This window comes from Gadus chalcogrammus, chromosome 17, assembly GCF_026213295.1.
Source record: "Gadus chalcogrammus isolate NIFS_2021 chromosome 17, NIFS_Gcha_1.0, whole genome shotgun sequence".
NCBI classification, from domain to species: domain Eukaryota; kingdom Metazoa; phylum Chordata; class Actinopteri; order Gadiformes; family Gadidae; genus Gadus; species Gadus chalcogrammus.
In genome coordinates this window covers 10,964,618-10,976,491 of record NC_079428.1, presented here as the reverse complement: position 1 = coordinate 10,976,491, position 11,874 = coordinate 10,964,618, and the positions used below count along the sequence as shown (strand labels likewise).

The 11,874-nt window shown below is 51.1% G+C and overlaps 1 protein-coding gene across 1 annotated transcript; it reads left to right on the top strand.

Moving 5' to 3' along the window:
- Positions 1–1,076: 1,076 nt before the first annotated feature.
- Positions 1,077–4,094, top strand: gpr185b (G protein-coupled receptor 185 b; the record flags this gene model as incomplete). Its single annotated transcript, XM_056576227.1, has 2 exons — positions 1,077–1,175; positions 3,189–4,094. Coding segments are annotated over 2 exons (1,005 nt in total), but the record flags the coding sequence as incomplete, so codon positions are not given.
- Between the last annotated feature and the right edge of the window lie 7,780 nt (positions 4,095–11,874).

Below are 11,874 nucleotides of genomic sequence, written 5' to 3'. Positions count from 1 at the left end.
CCAACCCGTTGTATCGCGGATCTCAAGGTGCGACCGCGCGCACACACATACGAGACCTAACATGAATTGTGAACACGATGTGATTTTGTTCCGTTTTCGGTTTTTTAAATTTAAAGTAGGCCTAAAAGAAACCCAAATGTTTGTGTCTTATCATCAGGCCTACACTTTCAAACTGTCAGGTCTGGGTGTCCGACCTTTAGGGGGTCACGCGCATGGTAGTCACCATGGACCTGGCCACGTCGGAGTGGTGTTAGTGTGTGTGCGGGAGCTCTGTAATAGAAGGTAGGCGAAAGGTGAGTAGGACAAAAAGCATCACAATAAAAACAAAGCCCCCGAGTGGGTCGATACTGACACCACACGTCGCAGTAGCACTCAAAAAACACGAAAAAACGTCAAGAGTCGTGTTGTTTTCAATTCACGGGATAATTAATTAAATAATTTCTCTCTCTCTCTCTCTCTCTCTCTCTCTCTCTCTCTCTCTCTCTCTCTCTCTCTCTCTCTCTCTCTCTCTCTCTCTCTCTCTCTCTCTCTCTCTCTCTCTCTCTCTCTCTCTCTCTCTCTCTCTCTCTCTCTCTCTCTCTCTCTCTCTCTCTCTCTCTCATTCACACGTCGGCCACGATGACTGGAGACTTGTGACGTCAGACGGGGAGAACGATGAGCATCGTCCAATGAGACTCGAGCTGCATCCCAGCGCGAGGACGGCGCCGCCGACAGAAGGCTATAACCATGCCAACGAAGGGATAGACCGCTCGCTGCCGAGAGAAGAGAGCGCAAGGGTCTATACGACTCTCACACACACGCACGCACTTGCGCGCGTGGAGGATAAACTCGTGGGGGGGACTCTACCGGGGATTTTCGCTATTCCCCGTGCACGCCGCGAGGGACTAACACTGCTCGCAGAGGAAGAGGACCACGACCGGTAAATACGCGAATCTTTTTTTAAGGGAGGGTTATCTCCCTCCCATCTCCCCCCCCCCCCCTCCCGCCCGGCTCTTGCTGCATCTCTCTCATTTGTGGCGTGGTCTCCCCCCCTCCAACCCACACCCCCACTCTCCCCCCTCTCCTCCTCCTCCTCCTCCTCCTCCTCCTCCTCCTCCTCCTCCTCCTCCTCCTCCTCCTCCTCCTCCTCCTCCTCCTCCTCCTCCCATTCCCCTAGCACCCTCGCGGCTCCCGTGGTCTGCAGCTGAATGAATGAAATGTTTGGTTTAAAATGCTTCGGGACGCCGCGAAGGGAAAGGGCAGTTTTATCTCGTGAATAATAACAACAATCCCAGTAGGTGGGGTGTGTTCCGCGCGCACGCTGCTCACTCAGGAGAGTGAGGCGCTGAGGGGTTGGCGGCAAACGCTTTGATCAGCACGAAATGGCTCGCGGTGGTTTTCTGGTGACCTTCCCAGCCGTTCGCAGTCATTGTGCACGCGTGTGTCGTGCGTGTGCGCGTGATGGATGATCGCGAGGGAGAAAGGAGCGAGCGAGAGCGAGAGCGAGAGAGAGAGAGAGAGAGAGAGAGAGAGAGAGAGAGAGAGAGAGAGAGAAATGAGAAATAGGGGCGGGGGTGAAGAAAGTTGGGTGGATGGGGTGGGGGGGAGGAGAGAGCGGAGGAGAATTTTGTGAATGGAGCTCCACACAGCCTTGGCGCGCTCTGGCGGGGCTAAATATAGATCCGCGATTTAGGTCTGCGTGCGCAGTATCGATCAGCAACCGAATTCGGGATCCAAACGGGAAAACGTTTATTCGTGTTCATGAGCCAAGACGCACGCACTTAATACGCAATACGTGATGATGGTCGCATGCGAAGAGCCGACGCCGACCGCCAATATTGCATCGATTCACCGCCATGGAAAAGACGTCATGCACCATTTTTAGCCAGCTATCTATAAATAGCAATTGTCAGCTATGATTTTGACAGTGTTGAAATTCAACGTCGGCTATCGCATCTGGCACGTTTTCGGTAAGCTAGATTTTCTGGATGTTAATGTTTTGTGTGGTTAGGCTTATAGTCTACGTCCTCTGCCCTCTTACAATAATTAATTAATATTGATATTACTATTGGGTTAGCGTTATGATTGAAATGATGCAAAACGTACAACATTAAGGAATGCTTCTTCTTTTGTGTTTTTGCACGAGTGTGAGGGTGTGTGTGTGTGTGTGTCTTTGCACGAGTGTGAGGGTGTGCGTGTGGTGTGCGGTTCACAGGGTCACCTGCGCCAAATGTTTTCATAACAACACGCTGTTATCATAGCAGTCACAGTCAAACCCAATGTCGTTTCTATCCCACAAACGACCCAGAGGAATTCATCCATCCATCCGCGAAAAGGAGCCAATCTTCACCTCCACCTCGGCCCCGTTTGTTCTCTCCCCTCCCAGCGGTCCGCCCATGTTGTGTCTCCTCCTGACATCCCCCCCGAAACCCCCCCTCCCCTCCCTCCCCCCTCCCCCCTCCCCCTCCCTCCCCCTCCCTTATTGGCTCGTCTATTTCCATCTTTTCCTTCCAAACCAAAGCTTTATTTTGGCTCGTATCAATGCTCTTATTGCTTATTCTTCCCGCTCCTCCTCCTCCTCCTCCTGCTCTCCCCCTCATGGCATCACACTTTTCCGTCCGTTGACTTCCATCTATTTTCATTCATGTTTTCTTCATCGTGTGGCGCGTACGTTCTGCCATTTTGACCTTTTTCTTCTTCTGTTTACCTCTTCCTCCCTCCATCTCTCCTTTTTCCCTCCTTCTGGTTTCCTCTGTCTTACTCCCCCTTCCCCTTTCTGTCCTATCTTTCTATGTCGCTCCTGATCCCTCTCCCTCCCACTATCTCCCTTATGCATCTATCTTTCTCTCCCTGGCTCCCTCTCCTTATCTCTCTCTCCTTCTATGCCTCCCTGTGCCTCTCTCCCTCTGTCCCCCCTTATCTCTCTCCCTCCTCCCCCCCCTCTCGCCCCTCTCTCCCCCCTCATGGTCTCTCTCCCTTTAGCCATGATTCTCTCTCTGGCCGCCACAGCAGCCATGAGCCACGGGGGCCTCAACTCCTCCCTGGACCCCTTCGACTCCTCCACCTGGGGCTTCGGCGAGGACCCCTCCGCCAACGCCTCCCTCTCCGCCTCCTCCACCTCCTCCTCCTCCTCCTCCTCCCCCTCCTCCTCCTCCTCCCTGTCGTCCTCCTCCGTCGACCCCTCGCTGGGGCGACCCCTGACCCCCGAGGACCTCCTGCTGGGCCTCCCGGCGGCGTCCCAGGAGGTGAGCCCGTGGGACGTGGCGCTGTGCGTGACGGGCACGCTCATCTCGTGCGAGAACGCCCTGGTGCTGGCCGTGCTCTTCTACACGCCCGCGCTGCGCGCGCCCATGTTCATCCTGATCGGCTCGCTGGCCGCGGCCGACCTGCTGGCCGGCCTGGGCCTCATCCTGAACTTCGTGTGCACGTACCTGGTGGACGCCTCGCTGGAGCCCGTCACGCTGCTCTCCGTGGGACTGCTGATCGCCGCCTTCTCCGCCTCCGTGCTCAGCGTCCTGGCCATCACCGTGGACCGCTACCTGTCGCTGTACAACGCGCTCACCTACCACACCGAGCGCACGCTCACCTTCACCTACGTCATGGTGCTGCTGGTGTGGCTGTGCGGCGCCACCCTGGGCCTGCTGCCCGCGCTCGGCTGGAACTGCCTGCGCGACGCCGCCGCCTGCAGCGTGTGCCGGCCCGTCACCCGGGGCAACGCCGTGGCGCTGGCCGTGGCCTTCCTGCTGGTGTTTGCGCTGATGACGCAGCTCTACCTGCAGATCTGCCGCATCGCCCTCCGCCACGCGCAGCAGATCGCCGTGCAGCACCAGTTCCTCGCCATCTCCACCACCAAGGGCGTGTCCACGCTCTCCGCCATCCTGTGCGCGTTCGGCGCCTGCTGGCTGCCCTTCGCCACCTACTGCATCGTGGCCGACGCCAGCTACCCGGCCGCCTACACCTACGCCGCCGTGCTGCCCGCCGCGTGCTGCTCCGTGCTCAACCCCGTCATCTACGCCTTCCGCAACCCCGACATCCAGAAGTCCCTGTGGATGGCTTGCTGCGGCTGCGTGCCCTCCAGCCTCTCGCTGCGGCCGCGCACCTCCAGCGACGTCTAGCACGGGGGGGGGGGAGAGCGGGGGGGGGAGACGCAGATCGCCACCCTGCAAACCAGCCGGGAAGGGACGGGGGAGGGAGGGGAAGGGAGAGGAGGAAGAGGAGGATCGAAGGGGGAGGGGGGAGGGGCGTGCAGGGATGGGAGTCCGAGAGCTTCCTGTTTGAGGTGGATCGCCCCCCCCCCTGATGATGTCCCATCAGGAGAAGGACGGGGCAAGGAGGAGGTTCCCCGAGCAAGGGATGAGTAGGGGCGGGAGAGGGGAGCGGATGAACTCCTCCCATCTTGGTTTTGATTCGCTGGGGAGCGCTTGTTTTGTGGGCAGATGTCGAGGAGTGTTGAGAGAGGGGCGAAAAAACAAACAAACTGAGAACAGGCGGGCGGCTGTAGACACTGTAGCAGCAGCTCGGAGCGCTGGAGAGGACCAGAGCAGCCACGCAGCCAGAGGATCAGAGAAATACATAAACAACCAACTGCAAAAACCTTGGTCAAGGTAAAGTCACAGGGTCTAGTTGGGGTGGACGCTTGATTTGCCATACTGGGCAAGTAGAGGGGGCGGGGGGGGGGGGGTTAGGGAAGGGGTTAGGGAGGGGGGAGGGGGAGCCATAGCCCCTGGTTAGCCATATTGGGATTTGGGGGAATATTAGCTGGCCGAGAAACATTAGCTCCGTGCTACGAGCGGCGTGCTATTAGCTAGAGGCTACTTGTTTCCGCTTACACAAGGTTGTGCTCGTGACCTTGAGTCCCGGCAGCGAGCTCGTTTAGCGGGGTTTTCCTGAATAAAACCACCAGAAACAAACACACATGTAAACAACAGGGTTGTCTTGTTGGGTTTATTATTAGGCAGAAGGGCAATTAGTACGCCCGGGTACCAATTATACTGCATCAGAGTTCATTAAGAGCCTTTAACGATGCACCCGGCCTTGTTACCAAGTTTCTTTTCCATTGCCAACAACACTAATCATGGAATAATCACAAATATTTATTTGAAGTTCTTTGAAAAAAATTACATCTCAAGAAAAGGCACAACAGAAATGAATCAACCCTTTCGTTCACTGCTTCTGAACGTAACTGTCAATAGAAATATCACGCTGGTCTTTCAGCTCAACCCCACAGAGGGACAATCTCCATATTAAGGGCCTTGCACCACCACCGCGTCTCTCTCTCTCTCTCTCTCTCTCTCTCTCTCTCTCTCTCTCTCTCTCTCTCTCTCTCTCTCTCGCTCTCTCTCGCTCTCTCTCGCCCTCTCTCTCTCCTTGCGGCGATTAAATCAATCCCTCTTGTTTTCCCGCCGGATGGAAAACAGCTTTCCTCCCGCCAACATTGCGCCGTGTCAGAGCTGGAATCAGCACCAAGGACAGCGGAGCTCTGCAGACCACAGCTAGTCTGTGTGCACTGGGGGGGGGGCTGGGGGGGGGGGTTGGGGACTGGGCAGAGGCTGGGGGGAGCAGGCTAGGCTGTTGTCTGACCTCCCCCGCTCCTCCGGTAATTAAATGTAAATCAAGGGGGTTAAGGTCGCGTTAACAATGTTCCCGCCGGTCCTTCTCCGGGCACTACCCCCACCCCCCCCACCCACCAACCACCCACGTGGTTGTTATACTCCTAATGTCACCTCCCGCTAGAAATTATGCATGAGCGAGGACTGATAAAACATGCGGTTCTCGTGTGGTGGACACAAGGCTGCTCCTCGCCGTGTGAAGGTTAAACAAGCCTCTCTGCACAGGGGGGCGACCGGCGACCCACCCCGCTCTGAGGAGAGGGACTCTCTCCAGGCTCAGCGCAGCGCCAGAGAACGCGGGGCCAGCGTTCAACATTTAGCGGCCGCCTTCCGACTCTGGGCGCCCCGATTGATTGCGCATTAGCTCGGACAAAGTGCAATCCACTGCCAATCGGGCGTTAGTGCTGGAGCCGGACAACACGGCCCGCACGTAGCCGCGCAGCCCACCTCGACAGAGACGGAGAGCCGGAGAGAAAGAGTCTGAAAATATTCCAAAGGATCCGCAAAGGGACTGAGGACGTAAATAGGAAGCGGGCCTATATTTAGAAGGGCCGTTCTAGGCGCGTCTTCCTGCTCGGCTCTTCCCCGCCCCGGTTTCTCCGCCGCTCCCGTGAAGTCTCCATTTTAATGCTTATCTTCTCGCCCGCGAGGAATTATTAATACCTTGGCAGCGTTGCGGTTCTCTCTCTCTCTCTCTCTCTCTCGGTCGCCGCTTCATCTCTCGGTCGCCCCCAGGGGGGGCGGGTACATGGGGTTAACGAGGAGCGGGCGGCGCGATGAGGCCGGAGGTGACGCGGCGTGAAATGAACGCGCCGGCGGAGGCGCCCTCGACTCTGATGGTCGAGGTCGCGGCTGCGGGGGTCACGAGCCCCCCCCCGCCCCCCTCCCTCCCTCCCCTCCCCCTCCTCCCCAGTGTGCAGCGATGATGAGGCTGTTTCCCGCTCAAAAGGGCAGCTTATAAGCTTATGAGTGCGGCTAATGTCGCAGCCCAGCTCTCTGTGTGTTGCAGCATCGGTGACGATGCCTCTTCCAACATACATGCGATGGCTGTGCCTCACATTTATCCGGGTGAGGTATTAGTTCCTCTCCCGTCGACCGCTCCTTAAAAGGAGTTTTGTTGAACTGCCAAAAAGTGGTTCGCTAGCACTTCCGGCCCCTAGTGTTTTCAAATACATTGGTTATCGTTGCTGATACTTAAGTGTGTGTTGACATTTGGAAATTAACTTGTAGGCTCTGGGATTTGGATGCACAATGTTCATAAAAAGTGTATAGTAAAATAAATGATGAAAACTCATCCATTTGTGACGCCAGTAGGTGAGATGTTGTCCCCACGACAAAAGGGTGAAACACGTCCCCAAATTTGAGGCTTTCTACCAAATAAAGGACAAGACATAACTGCAAAGAATAGCGCACACGAGCGCACATACACTCACGCACACTAAGAACTTGACTCTGGAAATGGCGCAAAACAGAAACAGTTTTTAAAGGGTATGACTTCTGTTTTTTCTAAACTGTACATTTGACGGTATCAAGTGTTTAAAATATGTTTTGTGTGTTTATAAAGCAGGAACAATCCCGTGATGTTCGCTGTGCGTGTGTTACCCTACCAGAGGGACGAACAGCAAGTATTTCTGGTGGTTTGCTTTGGAAAATGCAGAACTTATTCTTTTGGCCTTATTGAAAGAAACAAACATCATGAAAACGACCTTCTGCAATAACGAGTAAATGTGATTCTGCCATGTACAGCTTAATGTCTCCAAGCAACAACAAGAGAGTGAGAGCGATACAGAGGGAGAATGGAGTGAATTGTTTATTATATCACAAGTATCAAAATTATGAGCTAATTTATGCTTTGGATCCAGAAAATACAAAAACACAACATAATCACTAATAACCAAAAAAAGTCCAAAGTCTCAGATTTGGATTTTGGGGAACCACATTAGAAAATGAAAGAAAAATCGGGAACCTAAATCGTACAAAACAAAAGACCTTATTCCTAACTGATCTATATGAGCTAATAGTCTCACGTTTTAAGCTAAGTCTGCGTTTCCTCTCTTCCTGTCGGCCTCTCACTTTCTCTTTCATAATTACATCACATTACAGACTCTTTAAGGAATACTATGTGGAAAAAGAAAATGTGTGTTAACATGTTCGCTTGCTTTGGTCTACCGTTTGAAACGAATAGCTGGCATTACCATGCGTATAAACCGAACTAGCGGGCGTACGACTGCTGAGCGTGAATCGCAATTTTCCGATCATATCAATAAAAGTACAAATAATATGATCATTTTAATCAGAATCATGATTGAAGCTAGATTAACCAAATTGAACAAATCCGACTTTTGCAACACCTGGATATGGATCCTCCGTAAATTGTTGAATTTGACACCAAACTGTCAAAAAGCAGACTTTTCTCTCTGAAACACTGGTGGTTGAGGATGGTGTTTTCTTAATATAGACACTGTTGGTAGTCATGGACAACGACCCTCCCCTCATCCTAACCTCTGTATGTAGGTAACATCAACAGGGATCCAAGCAAGCGACACGCTAACATATTAGATGTGGCTAGCAGCCGTTCTCTGCTTCCTTCACACTGCTATTAAAACCTCATCAAACTCTTATCATCCAGCAGACCTGCTTTAAATAGAAACCCATTTCACGCTTAGGTTTTTCCCCGGCGCTAATAAAGGCGCCAGCCGAGCCACAGTTTCACCACACTGGGCAGCGCGCGGTAATTAACCCGCCAACCGTTTGTAACAGTTACAGATGAGAAGCTAACACAAAAATGATCAGTGTGCTAACGCCCTCAGCTTGAACTGTTTGCTTCTCAAACTGTCATTCTCCCACAGTTTCACCACATTTCAGGTACGGTCAGCAACGTGGCTATTGTGAGAGTAGTCATAGCGTCGGGTACAGTTATTTGGAGCACCACTGCTTATCGTCACGGTAACAGTCGGGCCAATGGCATTCGCAAATAGTCACGCTAACATTGGCGCTAGCAGCAATGTTAACAGTAGCGCTAAGCGTATATCCTCCGGCTTGTCCATTGAGAGGAGTCAACCAGAAATACTCATCATTGTTATTATTACATCGTCATCTGTGAATATTCCACTGCTATGGCGACCATTCCTATTGGGCGAGGTGTGGAGGACCACTCACTGTGTGTGTGTTAGTGTGTGTGTGTGTGTGTGTGTGTGTGTGTGTGTGTGTGTGTGTGTGTGTGTGTGTGTGTGTGTGTGTGTGTGTGTGTGTGTGTGTGTTTGTGTGTGTGTGTGTGTGTGTGTGTGTTTCCCTGGGACCGCAGCCAATTGAAAAGGAACCATATGTCAACTGATAGTCTGTTACACGAAACACACACACATTAACGGTCGGTCACTATACTGGACTTGAATTACGTTTTATGAAGAGGAATACTATGTGTACTTATGTGTGTGTGTGTATGTGTGATTTTGTGTCATCTTTCTTATGCAATGCTGTATAGAAATGTATATTTTTGTAATGTTCATCAGGGCATGAGTCACATGACATGGTCGCTGCTGTAATTGTGTGGGTATGTTTGTGCACCTGTGAGTGCGTGTGTGTGTGTTTGCAAGTGTGTGTGAGTGTGTGTGTTTGTCTTCCTAAAACTAATGATTAGGGTTACCTTAGAAGAGAAAAAAAATGTTGTGAGTTGGAAATTATGAAAAGTGCCATTTTTTTTACTTTCCAGTGTCTTATTTTGAACGGGTTTTACGTGTAGGTATGTGTCTACTCTTATTTTGAAAGGAATTCACTCACGTCTTACATCTGTCTGGGGGAATATACTCTGATGACACAACTTAACAAATAACACAATGACACAAATGACAGACATAAAATAAACACAGAAAAGGTTAGAAAGACATCCGAAAGAAGGGAAGGAAAAAGAGCCAAAAGGGGAGGATGGCAAGCCATCTACACCGAAACAGAGAGAGAGACCGTGTTAAACGCCCCATACCGTCTCCCTCGAGCTCCCTCTTTGTCTCTCCTGATGACGTCATCAGGTCTCTGCTGCCCTTCTCACCTTCTTTCATCTTTAATAAATTCATCCCCCTCTCTCTCTCTCTCTCTCTCTTCCACACACTCTCTCTGTTCCTCCCTCCAACTCCCCATCGCCCTCCCTTCTCCTCACATCTAGCAAGTCGGTCAGCAGCGGCTTAAAATAGACACTCTAAAAAGGGAGAAAAAGAGAGAGTGAAGGAAGCGCATGAGAGAGACGGAGAAAGAGAAGGAGTGAGAGAGAGAGGAAGAGCCTTGGCAACGTAAATGTACTTGTTCCATTGCCAATAAAAGCCCTTTGAATCTTGAGAGAGATGGAGAGAGCACCAGGGAGACAGGGAGAGGGAGAGGGAGAGAGAGGGAGAGAGAGAGAGAAGAGTGCGGCGTGATTGATGATGGAGTGCGGTGATGGAAAGTGTGGTTGGACTGAGAATCTCTAAGAGAGAGAGATGATGATGAGGGCAGGGAAAGGGGGTCAGGTGATAAAAATAAATTCAAATCCAGATGCATAAGTTCAAATGTCACAATGAACCATATCCACTCTTTTCATCTCTCAATCAATCCCATTTCCCTTCTCTCTCTCTCTGAAACAATTTACAGGGTATACACACACACACACACACACACACACACACACACACACACACACACACACACACACACACACACACACACACACACACACAAACGCAGACATAATTCCCTAACAAAGCACTTGTGTGGGGGAGGGTCAGTTACTGGGCTCACTGTTTAGCATGGATGCTATGCTACATTACGCTCAGCCACGTCTCTCTCGGTACACGTTCCGTACACATCACGTGACGTTCAAAACACAACCGTTTCAGATTGTCAATCAAACACCATGATAGAGCTAAGTTCTACGGGACCACCTATGGCCTTCGAGAAACATAGTGTCATCCATCAGTCCCACACCTCGCTCCCATTGGTCCACAGGCCGGGAAGAGGGAGAGAGGTGTGGAAACGCTGAGCAGGGCAGGCGGGGACAAGCCATTGGGTGGATCATACTGTGATGTCAGAGAGCTAACACGACGTTCGGAATCATGTTCGATATCTTAGCGTTTTTTTTATTTATCTTTTTTTTTCTTTAATCGACGATTTCTTGTCGTTTTTTTTGTTTCATGTGACTCGGGCTGAGGTTGTTTAAGTACAAATGCACTTTATAAAGATGGACGTGATACACATTGCACTTGTAAATGTCGAATGTACAACACAGAAGAGAAACATTTATTTTTACTATTGTAAATAAGTACAAAAAAACACTGAAAAGACGGGAGTATTTGCCAAATAAAATAAAGCAAAAGAAAAAAGGGAAAGAGTGTATTTCTTTGCCCACAGTGTGACGGGGTGTGTGGGCGGATGTGTTTGTGTATTTATGCACAGCTGTGTGAAGCTTTGCTTGCATATGCATGCATGTCTGTGTGATTGCAAGTGTGCGGCCTGTGTGTGCGTGCGTGTGCGTGTGTGTGTGTGTGTATGTGTGTGCGTGTGTGTGTATGTGTGTGTGTGAGGTCATTCTAGTGTTAAGGGAAGCCTACCACCAACTGAATTATGGAAAGGTTGCATGACAAGTATAAGAGAGGGGGAGAGAGAGAAGAGAGATGTCAAGACAAGAACACACACAGACACACTTACAGGCTGATGTACACACACGACAAGAAACGGGGGAAAGCAGCAGCCAAGAACAAGAGAGGCAGAGAGAAACACACACACGCACATACACACACACACACAGTATTAAGAAATGGAAAGGAGAAAAATGAGAGATGGAATCTTGTTGGAGGTTGAGGTGTGTGTGTGTGTGTGTGTGTGTGTGTGTGTGTGTGTGTGTGTGTGTGTGTGTGTGTGTGTGTGTGTGTGTGTGTGTGTGTGTGTGTGTGTGTGTGTGTGTGTGTGTGTGTGCACGCAGGGCAAAGCATACACAGAGGAGGGGGACGTCAGGAGGTATGCATGCGTTTGTCACATGCACACACACAAACAGACACACACATACAGACACACTTCACTTCATGATGCAGTTGAGCTCTGTGGATGTGTGAGAAAGAGATCGACAGATCCACACAGGCTCAAGACAGACAGACAGACAGACAGACAGACAGACAGACAGACAGACAGACAGACAGACAGACAACAGAAAAAGGCAGAAAGTGTAGAGGTAATGAGTGATAGAGAAAGCTGGAGGGATGAGAGATGAACGAGTAAAAAGGGAGAAGAAATGACAATGACGAGGTGTGAGAGACCGTCTCTTTTT